General features: G+C 46.1%; 1 protein-coding gene, 1 long non-coding RNA gene and 1 other non-coding gene across 3 annotated transcripts; 1 reads left to right on the top strand and 2 right to left on the bottom strand.

The window, feature by feature from the left end:
- The first annotated feature begins 657 nt into the window (after positions 1 to 657).
- Positions 658 to 14,698, top strand: CNOT11 (CCR4-NOT transcription complex subunit 11). The gene is made up of 7 exons (XM_070379942.1): positions 658 to 1,255; positions 5,458 to 5,622; positions 6,103 to 6,255; positions 9,443 to 9,645; positions 10,858 to 11,060; positions 13,606 to 13,702; positions 13,774 to 14,698. The coding sequence occupies exons 1-7, from the start codon at positions 739 to 741 to the stop codon at positions 13,969 to 13,971; spliced, it is 1,536 nt and encodes a 511-aa protein (XP_070236043.1). The 5' UTR covers positions 658 to 738; the 3' UTR covers positions 13,972 to 14,698.
- On the bottom strand, positions 6,292 to 17,400 carry LOC138989929 (uncharacterized). The gene is made up of 4 exons (XR_011466132.1): positions 17,137 to 17,400; positions 15,766 to 15,914; positions 9,034 to 10,243; positions 6,292 to 7,409 (listed from the first exon to the last, which is right to left on the bottom strand). It is a non-coding gene; the product is annotated as an uncharacterized lncRNA (long non-coding RNA).
- On the bottom strand, positions 17,241 to 17,354 carry LOC138990056 (small nucleolar RNA SNORD89). Its single transcript, XR_011466230.1, has one exon. It is a non-coding gene; the product is annotated as a small nucleolar RNA SNORD89 (small nucleolar RNA).
- Positions 17,401 to 17,877: the final 477 nt, after the last annotated feature.

Raw genomic sequence — 17,877 nt, 5'->3', positions numbered from 1 at the left:
GCAGGTCTAAGGGAGGAACCGAGCAAGTCTGGGTCACACCACTCGGTGGTTCCCAGCCTGGAGCGAGCCCTAGTCACCTGGGCAGGTGTTTCTGCTTTCTGAAAACATTTTTCGGAAATTTTGTTAAAACAACTCCGTACAATAGCTCGTGTGCAGTATGACTCCATTTCTTCAAATAGTGTAGGATTGAAAATTAATTTTGGTTATGAGAAACGCGTGGTCTATAGTTATTTGCATTTAAAAAATCTTCTACCATGAATAGTCATGTGTGTTAATTAAGAGAGTTTTTCAGTTTCTAATAAGCATTTTCCAGAGGCTTATCTGGACAATGGTTTCTCCGGGGCACACTGCCGGCGGGCGGAGCGGGGGGGGGGGGGAGGGAGGGGTGCGCCTCTCGCTCGCGCACGCGCAGATGACAACTCAGCGCTGCTCTGGGGCTCCGCGAGACTTCCGCAGGGCGAGATCCGGGCCCCGCCGGCGGCTCGGCCCCTCCTCCAAGCCCCGCCTCAATTTCCGGCTTTTTGCTCCGCCCCCTCGGCGTCTCGGGATCTTCTCCCTGGCCTGGCTCCAGCAGCCTCGGTCTGGCTGCGCGCTGCCCTCTCTTCTATTGCCGGCTGGGTTCCAGGCTTGTTTTGTTTGCGACGCTGTCGTGCCACAGCGCGCTTTACGGCCGCAGGGACGGAGCGAGCCGGCGCCAGGGCCCCTCCGGCCGTGAAGCAGGACGGGGGAAAGAGGTTGATGCCCGGCGGCGGGGCAAGCGCGTCATCTGGCCGGCTTCTCACCGCCGCGGAGCAAAGGGGAACCCGGGAAGCGGCGGGGTCGGCGTCCAGGAGCGGCCCGGGAGGCTCGGGCTCCGGCGGCAGAGGCGGAGCGGGCGTCCCCGGGCCGGGGAGCGGAGGCCCTGGGGGCCCCGCGGGCAGGATGAGCCTGACCCCGAAGGAGCTCTCGAGCCTGCTGAGCATCATCTCGGAGGAGGCGGGCGGCGGCAGCACCTTCGAGGGCCTGTCCACCGCCTTCCACCACTACTTCAGCAAAGCCGACCACTTCCGCCTGGGCTCGGTGCTCGTGATGCTGCTGCAGCAGCCGGACCTGCTACCCAGCGCGGCGCAGCGCCTCACGGCGCTCTACCTGCTCTGGGAGATGTACCGCACCGAGCCGCTCGCCGCCAACCCCTTCGCCGCCAGCTTCGCGCACCTGCTTAACCCCGCGCCGCCCGCCCGCGGCGGCCAGGAACCCGACCGGCCGCCCCTCTCAGGTACGGCTGGGACCGCCTTCCTGGAGCTGCTGGGCCTTCACCGGCCTGGGAAATCCGTCGTCTCCTTTTGAAATTCCCTCCCCACCCCCTCCACCAAGTACGGACGAGTGGCAGCTTCCTGGCACCGAAAATTAACCGCTCCCCCCGCAACAGTAGGAGCCGTCAAACCGTGCAGCTTAGTGTGGGGCTTGACGCTTTTGTGCCTCACATGCGGTTCGTTCTCGTCTAGCCCGTCAGAGGTGTGTGAAGTTGTAAGTAACGACACACTTTATCTGCCCCCGGCTTTAAGTCTCAGGAGAGTCAATGAGAAGTCATTCAGAACCGGAAGACGTGGTTGAGGCGGAGATACACATTACGCAGGGCTTCCCCGGTGGCTCAGTGGTAAAGAACCCGGCTGCCAATGCAGGAGACACGGGTTGGACCCCTGGGTCACGAAGATCTTCTGGAGAAGGAAATGGCAACCCACTCCAGTATTCTTGCTTAGAGAATCCCATGGACAGAAGAGCCTGGCAGGCTACAGCTCATGGGGTCGCAGAGTGGGACACGACTTACCAGCTAAACAACAAAGGATTATACTAGCCACCTTCTTGCTGTTAGGTGTCCTTGGTTAACGCGATGGGGTCACAGGATAGAAAACAGCCTCGAATTCACCGCCTAGATTATAAAACTACTACTGGACATTATGTAAAAGGTGTGTTTTCTGCAACTTTGGTGAGACCGGTGGATTTGATGTGTGACTGCTTTTTTTTTGTTTTGGTAACTCAAGAGCTTGTTTATGAGACTTGATTTTAGGAGAAGACCTGAAGCCAGGAGAGGAGAACGGCATAGAGGAGAAGATGGTGATGAGTGTCTGGGAGATTTAGACAGGGCCCAGTGTAGTGGGCAGAACAGGTTGTCAGAGGTGGGAAGCAGCTTGATCTCATAGTCCTTAGGCAGTGAGGAAACAGGTAAGTCACTCCTTAGGAAGGGACTGCTATTCCGGGAGCCAGAAGGTGAAGGCAGGATTAATGTAATACTAGAGAATTTTTTCCTGCAGGAGAGGGCTTCTGCAGTTAAGCTAGTCATTGTTGCTGCTGGCAATTCTTCTGGATCTAAAGCATCTTCTGATTGGTTACCTAAAAGGGGCAACTTTTGTATTCCATGAGATATCTGTAGCGTGCAGGTTCTGAACCTGACTTTCAGGAAGTTTGAGAATGTCCAGAAAAGTGACTGCAAGGTGTGTTGTGTGTGTGTATATGTGTGGTCTGGTCAAACCCGCCACCCAAGATGGACAGAGACAGTGTGGGATTTGGGTCTGAGAGCCTTCTGAATTTTGTAGGATGGGTTAGGTAAAGGAACTGTGACTTATGTAATGTTATTCTCAAATGCAATGAGTCTGAAACTAGATCTAGGCTGTTAACTTTGTATTGTAAATAGATTTCCCAGGAAAGAAATCCATAGATTGGTTATTTTGCCTGTCTCTGCCTCAGTTTACTTCTCTGTAAGCTGCAGATAATAATTCCCAGCTGGCAGAGTAGGCAGCAAGCATCTACCTGCAAAGCAGAAAACCAGAATTTGATCCCTGGGTCAGGAAGTTCCCCTGGAGAAGGGAATGGCAACCCATCCAGTATTCTTGCCTGGAGAATCCCATGGACAGAGGAGCCTGGCAGGCTAGTCCATGACATGGCAAAGAGTTGCACATGACTTCAGTTCAGTTCAGTTGCTCAGTCGTGTCCGACTCTTTGCCACCCCATGAATCGCAGCACGCCAGGCCTCCTTGTCCATCACCAACTCCCAGAGTTCACTCAAACTCAAGTCCATTGAGTCGGTGATGCCATCCAGCCATCTTATCCTCTGTCGTCCCCTTCTCCTCCTGCCCCCAATCCCTCCCAGCATCAGAGTCTTTTCCAATGAGTCAACTTTTCCCATGAGGTGGCCAAAGTACTGGAGTTTCAGCTTTAGCATCAGTCCTTCCAACGAACACCCAGGACTGATCTCCTTTAGAATGGACTGGCTGGATCTCCTTGCAGTCCAAGGGACTCTGAAGAGTCTTCTCTAACACCACAGTTCAAAAGCATCAATTCTTCGGCGCTCAGCTTTCTTTACAGTCCAACTCTCACATCCATACATGACCACAGGAAAAACCATAGCCTTGACCAGATGAACCTTTGTTGGCAAAGTAATGTCTCTGCTTTTGAATATGCAATCTAGGTTGGTCATAACTTTTCTTCCAAGGAGTAAGCGTCTTTTAATTTCATGGCTGCAATCACCATCTGCAGTGATTTTGGAGCCCAGAAAAATAAAGTCTGACACTGTTTCCACTCTTTCCCCATCTATTTCCCATGAAGTGATGGGACCAGATGCCATGATCTTCGTTTTCTGAATGTTGAGCTTTAAGCCAACTTTTTCACTCTCCTCTTTCACTCTCATCAAGAGGCTTTTTAGTTCCTCTTCACTTTCTGCCATAAGGGTGGTGTCATCTGCATATCTGAGGTTATTGATATTTCTCCCGGCAATCTTGATTCCAGCTTGTGCTTCTTCCAGCCCAGTGTTTCTCATGATGTACTCCGCATAGAAGTTAAATAAGCAGGGTGACAATATACAGCCTTGACGTACTCCTTTTCCTATTTGGAACCAGTCTGTTGTTCCATGTCCAGTTCTAACTGTTGCTTCCTGACCTGCATATAGGTTTCGGGACTAATAAACACAGAGTTGTTATGAGGAATAGAAGTAAGTGTTATCCACAATTACTGTTGATAGAGATGGTGCTTAAATCCACAACAGAGGGACTGTCAATGACAAGGCTTATTACATTGTACATCAAGGGGCATATATAGTGGGTATATATATAGTTTTAATTAAAAAAAAAAATTAAAATTAAAACTGGAGTGTAATTGCTCTACAGTATTATTAGTTTCTGCAACAGTGTGAATCAGCTGTATGTATACAAACATCCTCTCCCTCGTGAGCCTCCCTCCTCCCCGTCCCACCCCTTTAGGTCATCACAGAGCACAGAGCTGAGCTCCCAGTGCCATGTATACAGCAGCTTCCCATCTAGGGGGTGCATGTTTTTTGAGCGTTTCAGGTGACTCTGCTGCGGAGCCAAGGTTGAAAATGTATCTGAATGTGAGTAGGAAGGCTTCTTCACACTCGGGAAACTTCAGTCTGGCTGAGAAAACACAAACGTGACTGTGGCCTGACACCCAGGGCTGTGCTGGGTGGCACGTACACGGAGCCTCGTGGCACGGGAACTACACCCGTGGAGCCCGAGGGACCTCGAGAGGGACTGATGTTTCTGCTGGATGTTGATGAGGGGTGGTGGGAAGAGAAGGGCTCGGCCCTCTCAGGTATTCAAAGAGCTGCATGTATTGTATGTTTTGAAATCAGGACTCGGAGAAGCTAAGAGGTTTTGTGCAACCGGAATGCAGAGCACAGGCGTTGGAGGGGGAAATGGGAGGAGGAGAGTGCGTCAGGACCAGATGAGGAAGGTCTTATAACGGTGCAGAGCTAGTGGTTGCTTCCTTGTCCCTCTACCTTTTACACAGTTGCTGGCTGCAGCAGAGAAGAAAAGCATTTCTGAGGACTGTAGTTTTTGATTTGTTTTGGTCTGTATACATAAACTTATCTTTGCAGGAACTGAAGCATGTTAGAAAACAAAGCTCTTAATAGCTCCACAAACTTAAGTTTCATTGACATCACCTCAGATCACAGTGAATCATTTGACATACAACAGTTGGCCCTGTACATCTTTGGGTTGTGCATCTAAGGATCCAACCAGACCCTTGGGGGTGTGTGTGTGTGGGGGGGAGTTCCAGAAAGTTCCCCAAAGCAGAACTTGAATTCTGGCAGCTATTTACATATTACTTACTTTGTACTTACCTAGCATTTACATTGTATTTACATAGCATTTACATTGTCTTAGGCATTGTAAGTAATCTGGAGTTTAAAGTATAAGGAGGATGTGTGTAGGTTACTTTCAAATACTACAGCTTTTATGTATAGGACCCAGGCATCCCTGGATTTTAGTATTTGCAGGAGGTCTTGGAACCAGTCCTTGGGATGATTCCTTAATTATATTTTCATAAATGTATTTGGTTAAACAAGTCTTCGATTATAATTGTCTTTAAAGATACATGAGATGCTAGTTTTATCAGGCTCAAGATAATTTCTAAAAATAACCATTAGCAAAATTGTCATACATTTTTTTGCTTGTGTATTTACAGGGTTTTTACCTCCTATAACTCCACCAGAGAAGTTTTTTCTTTCCCAGCTCATGCTGGCACCCCCACGGGAACTCTTCAAAAAGACACCCCGGCAGATCGCCCTTATGGACGTCGGGAACATGGGCCAGTCTGTGGACATTAGCGGGCTTCAGCTCGCCCTGGCTGGTAAGGCAGAGCCACGGTTCAGGTACTCATTCGCAGAGGCTGCTCTGCAATTCAGATGTCTCTACAGTGACATCCAGGGACCACAGATATATTTATGGATGATGCAATTGTGTCTTCCTAACTTTAAGAAAACAAGGAAATAAGCATCAATGACTACAAGGGACAGCTATAACTACAGTGTGTATGCAATAGTATCTTGTGTTTTAACAGATTTTCCCCTGGTTCCTACTGAGGTCGAAGTCTTTTGAGGTGTTTATTGGCCATTCAAGCTTTTAAAAATAAAATACTCATTGAAGTCATTAGCCCATTTCCCCCCCTATTTTTAAAGACTGATTTGTAGGAGTTTTGGAGAAAAAAACAAAAAAGCTTGAACCTGGCCCTTTGCTTGTGTGTTGTAGACAAGTTTCTCCGGTTACGAGCTTGTGTTTTCACTCTCCTTGTGCCGCATTTTAAAGTGTTTTTTGTTTTAACCTTTTTCAGAACGCCAGTCTGAATTGCCAACTCAAAGTAAGGCCAGCTTCCCTAGCATTCTCAGTGACCCGGACCCAGATTCGTCTAACTCTGGATTCGACAGCTCCGTTGCCTCTCAGATCACGGAAGCTTTAGTCAGTGGACCAAAGCCACCTATTGAAAGTGAGTAAATCTGATTTTATATTCTTTTATATCCTTGGTTTTATTTTAGCAGTGTCCTACTGAGACTCTGGTGTTCTGAAACATGTTGTTTTCGTTTATGCTGAAACATGAATCTTTTAAAAATTTTATTTTATTGAAATAGTTGATTTACAGTGTTGAGGTAATTTCTGCTGTACAGCAGAGTGATTCAGTTATATGTTCTTTTTCATATTCTTTTCATTATGGTTTCACACAGGATACTGAATTTTGTTTCCTGTGCTATATGGTAGGACCTCCTCCCTTATGCTAATCCCAGAACCCCAGTCCACCCCTTGCCCGGGGCAGCACACGGCTGCTGTGTCTGGGAGTCTGTTTCAGTTTCATGGATAAGTTCATTCGTGTCACATTTCAGACCCCACGTAGCAGTGGTATATTCGTCTTTATCTGTCTGGTTTACTTCACTAATATGATAACCTCTAGGTCCATGTTGCTGCAAATGGCATTATCTCATTCTTTTTCTTTATCTGTTCATCTCTCAGTGGACAGATTGTTTCCATGTCTCAGCTATTGTGAACAGTGTTGCCCTGAACATACGGGTGCGTGTTGTCTTTTTGAATTGCAGTTTTGTCGATACAGACCCAGAAGTGGGATTGCTAGATCATATGGCAACTTGTTTTTAGTTTACTGAGAACCTCCATGATGTTTTCCACAGTGGCTGCACCAATTTACATTCCCATCAGTAAAGAAGGAAAGTTCCCTTTTCTCCACACCCTCTCCAGCATGTTATTTGTAGATTTTAATGATGGCCATTCTGACTGGTGTGAGGTGGTACCTCATTGTAGTTTTGATTTGCATTTCTCTAATAATTAGCTATGTTGAGCATCTTTTCCTGTGCCTATTGGCCATCTGTATGTCTTCTTTGAAGAAATGTCTCTTTAGATCTTCTGTTCATTTTTTGATTGGGTTGATTTTTTTGCTGTTGAGATGGATGAGCTCTATGTATATTTTGGAAATTAAGTTCGTGTTGGTCGCATCATTTGCAAATATTTTTTCCCAGTCTGTAGGTTTTCTCTTAGTTTTATTTATGGTTTTCTTTGCTGAAGAAAAGTTTATAAGTCTGATTAGGTCCCATTTGTTTATTTTTGCTTTTATTTCTATTGCCTTGGGAGAATGATCTAAAAAAAAAAAAAAAACATTGGTGGGATTTATGCCAGAGAATGTTAAACATGAATTTAATGAGAAACTTCTAGTATGATGTCTGGAACATAGTAGATAGGCTCAATAAAAGTTAGTTTCTTTAATAAAAATACCAAGTTTTTTTTTAATTACATACCTAAAGCTATACATTCCCTGAAATAAGGTTATTTTTGTATCTTATTACCTTTTTTGTTTTATACCTCTTTATTAATTTCATCATTAATAATGGAGAATAATAATGGAGAATCTCATCATTCTCCATTAAAGTTTTACTGAGTCTTACGGCTCTTACTTTAATTCAAAGAAAACACCTATTGAAGCTTATGGAACTGTATTTTTTGGTTTTATAGGCTTCTGTGTGGTTTTAATGATGACGGCATGCTTTCTGCTTAGGGATAAGATTATGTTCTCCAGACTGTAGTGTTACCTTGAGTTTGAAACCTGCACTGTGACTCTTCATGCCATTTATAGTAGTTCTTTGGCATAAACAAGTCTCAGCTAGTCACAGTGTATGGGAAGGCCCAAGGCACAGAGGTGGTTATTTAATGCTCCTGGGCACAGCTGTGACTGGAATGGGCCACTGGAAAGGGATGTAAGAAGGAGACTGGTCAGGTATCAGGTCTGAGTCTAGCTGAACACCAAGCATCCTCACCTCATGGGAACTTTCTCTTGATCATAAAAGTACTGCATCTCCTAAAATGTTAAAACACTTTCTGTTAATAGCCTGCAGAGATTCAGTGCTGGTTCTGGTGAAGAGATGGTATAGTTTAAGATAAAGGGATGGGGCTTCCTTGGTGGCTCGGTGGTAAAGAATCTGCCTGCCAGTGCAGGAGACACGGGTTCAATCCCTGGTCCAGGAAGATCCTAAATGCTGAGGAGCACCTGAGCTTGTGCACCACAACTATTGAGCCTGTGCTCTAGAGCCCAGGAGCTACAACTACTGAAATCTGCGTCCCTAGAGCCCATGCTCCTCTGCAGTAAGAGAAGCTGCGGAAATGAGAAGCCCGTGCACTGCAGCTGGAGAGTAGCCCCTGCTCTCCACAACTAGAGAAAAGACCATGTAACAACAGAGACCTGACACAACCCAAAAAAAGACAAAGGGACGATTCTTAGCCAGAAAATAGACATTTTCAATGAACTGGAGTATCCATGTCTGAAATTTGACTGGGGCTTGGTCCATGGGAGGAGACAGCCGTCTTAGGCCCTGTGTGAAAACCAAAGAGGGGCTGAAGTTTGCGCAGGACTCCCAGCCAGTGTTTGTTTTCATTTACTGAAGAGCATTTATATCTTAGGGATCAATCTTTATAACAGTTGAGGTATTGAGTCACTCCCCTGTCCTTTTTTTTTTCTTTTCACTGTTTTATTAAAATGATATAGCATTTGTGAATTGATGGGTTTATGAAACTCTCCAGATTCGTTTGAGAATGTCCGGTCAACCATAGTTCTCACCTGCCCATTTTATCTATACATAATTTGCTACTGCAAGGTTTTAAGAGGCAAAAATAAAACTGGTACACATTATATGGTCTCTGAATAAAACAGTGCTGAGAACAGGATGACTGAGATCAAATAGTGTTTTATTTTTCCCATCAAAAGACTTACCAATGAAGTAAGTGGTGTCCTTTTGCTACTGAGCATGACTGAACCAGGACTTGGCAGGGGTGGCAGTGCTCTCCTCTGCTCTCCAAAGACTGATGGATGCGGTCTCTGGTATAATAATTCTGTGTCACATCCCATTCTTTCATTTGTGTTCTGGAAAAACTGACTTTATGTCATTTCTGCTTCTGATTTTTGAATCACTGTGACCGTGTTGTCCTTATTAAGCAACCCACTCCAGTACTCTTGCCTGAGAAATCCCGTGGACAGAAGCTGCCTGCAGGGCTACAGTCCATGGGGTCGCAGAGTCAGACATGACGGGGCACGCCCGCATGCACAGACGTGGAGTTTATACAGAAGTGTGTGAGTGTCAGCCGACCCACAGCAGCAGTCACACAGGCTCCTCTGATTGCAGGCCATTTTCGGCCAGAGTTCATTCGCCCCCCGCCTCCGCTGCATGTGTGTGAGGACGAGCTGGCCTGGCTCAACCCCACTGAGCCTGACCATGCGATCCAGTGGGACAAGTCAATGTGCGTGAAGAACAGCACCGGTGTGGAGATCAAGCGAATAATGGCTAAAGCCTTCAAGAGCCCCCTGTCCTCTCCTCAGCAGACACAGGTATGTGTTTACCATCAGCGTTTTCCTGTATTGAATTCACCAAGTGGTTTTGTTTCTCATAAAGTGATAAACGACCAGTGATCACTAGTGGGAAGTGTCTTGGTCCCTGAAGCTTCGTTTGGCCTCCCACTCTGCTCGCTGCACTGGTGGGGCAACGAGTCTGGTGCCCAAACACCTGGCAGCTTCTGTCTGGGATCAGTTCGCCCCTGGGCGAGGGGTCTGAGGTGGCGCTCACTTTGGGGCACTCTGCTCTGGCTCTGCTGCTGGGTGCTTCGTGTACGCTGTTGCTAAGCTGAACGGGACTGACTTACCCCGGAGGGTAAGTCCGCAGTCACTCACATCTCACCAGGGAGGGAAACCAGCACCCATCACACCGTTGGTCGGTCGTGGACTCAAAAGTCCCTGTGCCCGACGATGAGACTTCCTTCAGGCAAGACGGACGCTGTGGGTAGTTCCTGTTGGTGCATCTTACCCAGTTTGCACTCTCTCCCATTAGAACTTGTCAGGAGGTACATTTCCAACCCGGTTTATCACCTAACACCATCTTCAGAGTCAAGTAACAGCCTTGTTCGTAGTTCACTTTGCTAACCAGTCAGTCCTGAAAGAGTATGTGTGTATAAGCAAGTAGATGAGGAAATAGCATAGAAAATGTATGTAAAGCAATGTACAAATCTGGCAAAAAACACTATTTTTGCGGACACATATTTGAATAACAGAGTGCGTGTGACTCGCACTGTAGTGTAGGCAGTCTGACTCCCGACCCCCCCCTCCCCAGGTGCTGGGCAGGCTTCAGTTCCTGAGTTTCCTGATGACCTCTGTGGTCTGTGCTTTTCAGTAGTACTAGTTGGTAAGATTATTTTTGATTATAACCAAAAACAAAAAAGAAGAAAAACCTACCTACAAGGGACTTAAGGATGTTATTGTTAAAATCCAGACAGTATTGATTCTGGTTTCATGCCCAGGAGGCATCAGTGTTATTTATAAACTCTAGTGATGGTGCCTGGTTGTAATACCTGACAATTCAAATATAAGTGTCAAAATATCAAAGCATGATGATCATGGGTTTGAGGGAAGATACTGATGAAGCTGGTTCAGTGCAGGTAAATTTTATAACATTTTAAAAATAAAATACTTGGGTATTTTTATATGCAGGAAAGAGAACTTCTAACTTAAATTCTTTTTCTCTCTTTAAAAAAACTTGATTTTATTTAGCTCCTTGGAGAGTTGGAAAAGGACCCCAAACTTGTTTATCATATTGGCCTCACTCCAGCCAAACTTCCTGACCTAGTGGAAAACAATCCTCTAGTTGCTATAGAAATGTTGCTGAAGTTAATGCAGTCAAGTCAGATCACTGAGTATTTTTCAGTTCTGGTCAATATGGATATGTCATTACATTCAATGGAAGTTGTAAATCGGTAAGTTTCTGTACTCCATCAAATGCTGGGTGGGGGCGGGGGCATGTATATAGATCCTGATTAAATGATTAGAAGGGGAAAAACTCACAACATTTTTTTCCCCTGGCATTGTTAGTCTGAGAACACCTATTAAATAATCTGAGCTTTAGTGTTAACTGCAAATGAATTTCGCACCCCAAGGAAGAACGTGGAGGGTATTCTGAGCGTTTAACACTGTCTTAACCACTGGACCACCTGGGGAGTCACGGCCTGTGAAATCTACTTGCTAAAATGTATTTCCCTATATGTGATTATATATTCCTAGTGCTCTGTGCTCAAGTCCCTCAGTCATGTCTGACTCTGTGCTTCCATGGACGGTAGCCCAGCAGGCTCCTCTGTCCATGGGATTTTCCAGGCAAGGATACTGGAGTGGGTTGCCATTTCCTATTCTGGGGATCTCTCTGACCCAGGGATCGAACCCAAGTCTCCTGCATCTCCTGCATCGGCAGGTGGATTCTTTACCACTGCACCACCTGGGAAGCTGTATAGTCTTTATATAAATTACAGGTGTTGCATTATTTCTGTTAGTGACTAAAGCTATATCATGGGAAGGTAGGGGCCAAGGAGCTGAGACAGTTCCAAGAATACCTTCCTAGAATTCCCGGCATTGTTCTCTGAACCGCTCTTTGATTTGGTCTTCTTGCTCTGCTGTCATCAACTGTCAGGGAAGCAAGAAGAGGTTTCTCACTTTGTTACTTTGCTTACAAGTTTTAGGTACGTCACAAATTTCACAGACTTGGAGGTTAGCTTGGGAACCTGCTGTTAAGCTGTTTATATGTAGTGTAGGTCAGGAAGATCCCCTGGAGGAGGAAATGGCAACCCACTCCAATGCTCTTGCCTGGGAAATCCCATGGACAGAGGAGTCTGGCGGAGTACAGCACATGGGGTCACAGGAGAGTCAAACACGACTTAGCAACTCAACAACAACAAGTAGTGCAGCCACACAGGCAGGCTTGCCTGGTGTGCTCCCAGTTTGGGCTTCTCATCCTCAACCCCTCCACGTGGTGTCCTGTTTTGAGGGCTAAATCATATGGCCTTTCTGCTTACGGGGAGATCCATTCTGAGCACCAGACAACCACACTTCAATTAGAGCACGACCTTTGTGGAGCACTCGTTTGTAAGGTGGGGATTATTGTTTTTTAACCTACTTATAGCTGTACTCAGAGACAGCAATGGCACCCCACTCCAGTACTCTTGCCTGGAAAATCCCATGGACGGAGGAGCCTAGTAGGCTACAGTCCATGGGGTTGCTAAGAGTTGGATACGACTGAGCAACTTCACTTTCACTTTTCACTTTCATGCATTGGAGAAGGCAATGGCAACCCACTTCAGTGTTCTTGCCTGGAGAGTCCCAGGGACGGGGGAGCCTGATGGGCTGCCGTCTATGGGGTCACACAGAGTCGGAACGACTGAAGCGACTTAGCAGCAGCAGCAGTATAGCTGTACTAAGCTGGGAATTCCCGGGCAGTCCAGTGTTTAGGATTCAGCACTTCCACTGCTGAGGGCCAGCATTCACTCCCTTCAGTGGGGAGGGGGAACACGACTAAGATCCCCAAATCTGCATGGTGAAGCCCCCCGCAAAAAAGTCCTTTTAAGTTAATCAGCTGGTGGGAAAAGCCTAACTGAAAGCCCAGGGCAGGTGTGTCCTAGGGCAGCACAGATCTGGGGAGGGAGAGAGGAAGCACGTTTTCAACCTTCATTTTCTGTCGCTCGCAAGACCTGTCAACCTGCTCCTTTCGCCGCCTTCTCGTCTGAGCCTTTCTTCTGTTTGGGTCCTCCAGGCTGACCATGCTGAGTGCTTACTTACTGTCTAAACCAGACCGTAGGCACTTTGTCCAAGGATAACTACATCCTTTTATCAGTGTGGACATGATTTCAAGGGTGGGGTCTGCTGTGGGAGCCCCACCCACCCCCCTCATTGTGCATCACCCCATCCCACGCGTCACCAGCAGCCTATGGCTGCGTTTCCTTGGAGCCTTGTGGGAAAAAATTCTGTAGTCGGGTAATGTGCCACGCCCACCCCCGATTCTACACTTCACTTAGATTATTTACTGATTTGAAGAACACTTCTCTCCTTGGGTTTCCATTTAAGTCATATGCCCTGTGAATCCTTCCCATTTACACTGCTCCTTGAGCAAACATTTGCCTCATGTAAGTACTCAGTCATGCATTGTGCTGTTCAGTTCCTACCACGCCTTCCTTCACAAGTACTCCTTGCATAGCACTCATGTGTAATCAGGTTGGTATTACTTAGGTAGACGGAGTAACTGCCCACATCGTCAGAGCCTGGATGGTAACTAGAACTATGATTCAGCCAAGACCACCCAGGGACATGGTGCTCAGCGCTTATTACATATGATGTGCAGACCTGAGAAACGGAAGTGTCACTTATTAACGGGGGTGAGTGGGGTGGGTGGCTCCAATGTTTACCTGCATAAACCATTAATATTAGAATTTTCACTAAGTGACCGAAATTAACAGGCCTGCCTTTATTTTTATGAAACAGACTAACCACAGCTGTTGATCTACCTCCTGAATTTATTCACCTTTATATATCCAATTGCATTTCTACCTGTGAACAAATTAAGGATAAATATATGCAGGTAAGTCACAATTTCTGTAACCTTTATAAATACCTGCCCTGAACAGACGCTGACACAGGCTCCTCTTTCAGAACCGTCTGGTGCGTCTCGTGTGCGTCTTTCTGCAGTCCCTGATCCGTAACAAGATCATCAACGTGCAGGACTTGTTTATAGAAGTGCAGGCCTTCTGCATCGAGTTCAGCAGGATCCGTGAGGCCGCAGGCCTCTTCCGGCTGCTGAAGACCCTGGACACCGGAGAGACGCCTGCCGAGACCAAGGTGTCCAAGTGATGCCTCTTGGGACCTCCTGTTCACTGTTCAGCTGTGCTGTGCTTTCCTTTTTAAATCTGTCCAGACCCGTGATTGCCTGGTTTAATGCACATAAACATCACTCTCTCCACTTAGAGTCTTGCCTCCCTGGGTGACTTTTCCCTTTAGATGAATTTTTGGTGGGAACCTGGAAGAATGCATCCTGTAGGTCTTGCTGATGGCTATCCACAGGGAAAGGTCATCCCAAAGTCACTGCACTCGGGAGATGAGGCCGTCAGCATTGAAGAGCAACAGGCTTATTTTTGCTTAAGATGTAAGTCATAGGCTTCTGATGAGGCTTTAGGGAGAGTAAATGAAGACCCTCTTTAAGAACGAATTCCTGCCCCTGGGGCCTGGAGTCATCCCGGGATGGCAGCCTGACCCTTGAACTTCTCACTGGGCCCAGTGTGAGCCATGGACACACATGTAACCTCATGCTTGCTTTTCACGGGGACCTAAAACAGAGTAAACACTTTTCTTGGGCTGTCCACCAATGTGGGGATTCCCCAAAACTGCCTTTGGGGGCTGTGATAGCTGGTAGTTCTCCAGGCTTTCTCTCTTGATGTTCGGTGCTCTGGGAGGAGGACAGTCCTGGGAAGCTGTCCTCACTGAGTGGGGTGTGTGCCCCGCCTGTGGGCTCCTGTGGGCTGTTACCCCTCTTTTAACTCTGGACAACAGTGCCTTACATTAAAGTTTTCTATGAACTCTATCATCTGATGTAGTTTTTACTTGAAGAAATCCCCCACCTACTGAGGTACTTTCAAAGCATACTCTATACAGAAACCTGAGTAACTCACCTTCCAGTCCAACTCTTAGCAAAAGTTAAAGGATATACCAAGTAGGGCAGGTTTTAAGATTAGTATAAATTCCAGCCTTGTAATATTGGCAAAACGGTATGCCTAGATGATGAGAAATTTTAGCTTAGATATTCTCATAAAGGGAAGGATTTATAAATATATCAGCTTCAAAAGGACCCAAGCTGGCCTAACAGGTATGCCTTCAGAAGTCTAAATATGGACGTAACGCACTTCTTTCCACACCTAACTTTTCTTTGCCCAGGGCTGAGGTGCGGGCATCACCATTTTGCACATTAGCACTGGGCAAAGAAAGCTTATTAGCCAGTACCATCTGTGATGGTGAAGTTTCGCCCATACCACTGCTGGAAGTGCCCAACCTCGGGTCAGGCCCTGCCGATTCTCGGTAAGTGAGAGCTCCCGGCCGGCAGCCTGGATGCACACACAGAGCTTGCCTGGCACACGTTTTCTCTGTGAGGCCCTCAGTCATGCGGCAGCCCCATGCCTGGGCACTGTCCCAAGCTACGGAATCACCAACTTAAGCGGCACAGAATGTCAGAAATGTGGTACCACACTTCCCACGAAAGGACACCTGTTGTCAGTCTGACGCTAGAAGACCATGTCCTTTCCAGCCTCACCTGGGAACGTGTGTGCCAGCAGCTAGGCACTTCTCTGCCCTGGGGCATCCACAAGTTGCCACCCACGCAAACACTGATTTGGGGCCACAAACAGGCTTTTGTGGGCAGATTTGCAAACGTGGCCTGTGACTAAAGACAGACCATTGTTCATCATTTCTAGGTTACAGTCCTGGTGTTTACTTGACAGAGGAAAGGGTTTCAGGTGTATTTCAAATAAACAGCTTACAAAGAATAGTAGTTATATTTAGAGAACATTTTATGGGAGGAAAAAAAAATCCAGAAACATTTACAACACCAGCAAAAAGTTCTTCGTTAAACATGTTTAAAAGTAGAAGAAAGTTTACCTGAAATAAAAGGAACTATAATCCTAGGATTTGATAACTGCATCAACTTTTAAGTTTAATCAGATGAGTTCATGTTTTCTAAAAACCACATCTTGAATTCTCTGGACTTTCAGTTCCAATTTCTAGCTTTAATATCTTCAAATCACCTGCTTAAAAGAAGACAGCAAGACGACCTGTTAAAATGACATCTTAGGGTAGAAAGATGTTTGAAAAAGTATTTGTGAGCCTAAAATATAACTATTTCAAATACCTTTCTTTAGCAATATTGTTTGTTTATGCAACTCTAAGAAAATGGTATCATTCAGACAAATGATACCATGATAAATGGTATCAGAATAGACAAACTTTGATAAATTTTAATGGACTCAATGGACATGAGTTTGTGCAAACACTTATGTGGAAAATCCTTAAGAAATGGACTTCCAAAATCCTGAGATTCAATAACTAATCAGCCTAACAGGAAACATAAGTGTTTTCCCAGGTTTCTTTTTATCCGTTGATAAATAAGCCTCCAACGCGTCAAAAAGAATGGGTTGACTTTTCTTGAACTAATCTTAAACTAATGTAATGCAAATACTTTTTTGATTTACAACTTGTTTTGTACTTTCCTGTTAGAATGAGGGCACACTTCTAGATACATGGCTGATGATGACATTGTTTTACTACTGTAACTAGTAATCGATGTGCCAGTACTTTTGAAAATGAAATGCTTTTAAAAGTGTTTTAAACTTCAAAAATGAAAATTAACTGGGAAAAGCATTGGTGGCTTTTCTAATTGGTGATCTTGTGACAGAAGCACAGCGTGCAGAAAAATAAGATGAACTCTGGTTCAGGCCAAAGTTCTGTGCTCTGTAAGCTGCAAATTAGAGTTTACACCGAGCCTGGAGAAATGCTTTTGACTAAAACATGTAAGTACCTCAGGTTCTAGTTAGCCACATACATGTGCTGACTTTACCTCAGCCCTCACTGATCATACGAGTGTGCTCCAAAACAGACTATAGCTAAGCTAAGCCGTCTTCTGGGGGCATCTGGTTATGTTGGGTATCTTGTCCCAGTGAAAGCAACCTGGTTCCTGAATGTCTTGTGCCTGTGTGCTCAGTGAGGTCTGACTCTCTGCGACCCCATGGGCTGCAGCCCACCAGGCTCCTCTGTAAATGGAATTGTCCAGGCAAGAATACTGGAGTGGGTTGCCATTTCTTCCTCCAGGGGATCTTCCCGACCCAGGCAAGGATTGAACCCACGCCTCTTGTGTCTCCTGCATTGGCATGCGAATTCTTTACCATGTGGTCTATTACTATTATTATTGTTTTCATGATTCTAGCGGTCTTTGGTGTATTAAGTGTATCATAAAACATGAATAATGGTGCTTACTGCGTGCTGAAGCCCCAAAGTTCCCCAGGGTTCACCAATCATCTCTTGTTAAAAATGTATGAGCTTGCTGGAAAGGCCCATTTTGGAAACCGTGCCCCGACGTTACTGAGGTCAGACCAGAGGTTCGCTTCAGGAGGTTTTGTCATCGTGTACCCAGAGAGAGCCAACTGCCAGGGGGCACACTGCAATTCGGCCTTTTAGTGTCATCATTCCTCAGTAACTGTGGGGCAGCCCTCCAGGGAAGAGTCTGGGCGCCCACCACTCCCAGCAGGCAGGCGCTGTTACCTGTTCAGGTGCGGTGTGCACATCCCTCCTGCAGGCGGCCTGGCTTTCTGACGGGAAGCCCCGAAGCTGCCCAGCAGGGGGCGCTGGCATCCACGGGTCCATGCTGTCCACACATCACCGAGGCCCTCACAGTTAAAAACAAAGAACAGTCTCTGCATTACCTGTGAACAAAGCTTTCAAGACAACTGTCAGAAGGAAAGCGATTCCTGCCATTAAGTAATACAATCTGAACTAAATCTCTCTGCTTTACTAACCTTTCTTCATTTATATTCCCCAGATTCCCAGCATTTTATCAAAGTTGTGTTTCAGCAAAAATTCTAGTAACTGACCCTTTATCACGTCTACCTAAGAAAATCCTTTTGAAAGGAAACATTTTCCTTACCAAGTACAAAAGGGTTTTCTGTCTGCTCTTGCAGATTTCCTTATCTGCTGTTAAAGACTTGTGTTTCTAAAGAT

The sequence above is a fragment of the Bos mutus genome, chromosome 11 (genome assembly GCF_027580195.1).
Source record: "Bos mutus isolate GX-2022 chromosome 11, NWIPB_WYAK_1.1, whole genome shotgun sequence".
NCBI lineage: Eukaryota > Metazoa > Chordata > Mammalia > Artiodactyla > Bovidae > Bos > Bos mutus.
Note: the sequence above shows the minus strand (reverse complement) of the source record. Positions and strands in the feature narration are given on the sequence as shown.

Bases quoted from the DNA above. Each gene is read 5' to 3' on its own strand.
- CNOT11 (XM_070379942.1), top strand. From the start codon at position 739: ATGCCCGGCGGCGGGGCAAGCGCGTCATCTGGCCGGCTTCTCACCGCC. The intron at 6,256-9,442 runs GTGAGTAAATCT...CTCTGATTGCAG, and splicing joins ACCAAAGCCACCTATTGAAA to GCCATTTTCGGCCAGAGTTC. The intron at 9,646-10,857 runs GTATGTGTTTAC...GATTTTATTTAG, and splicing joins CCTCTCCTCAGCAGACACAG to CTCCTTGGAGAGTTGGAAAA.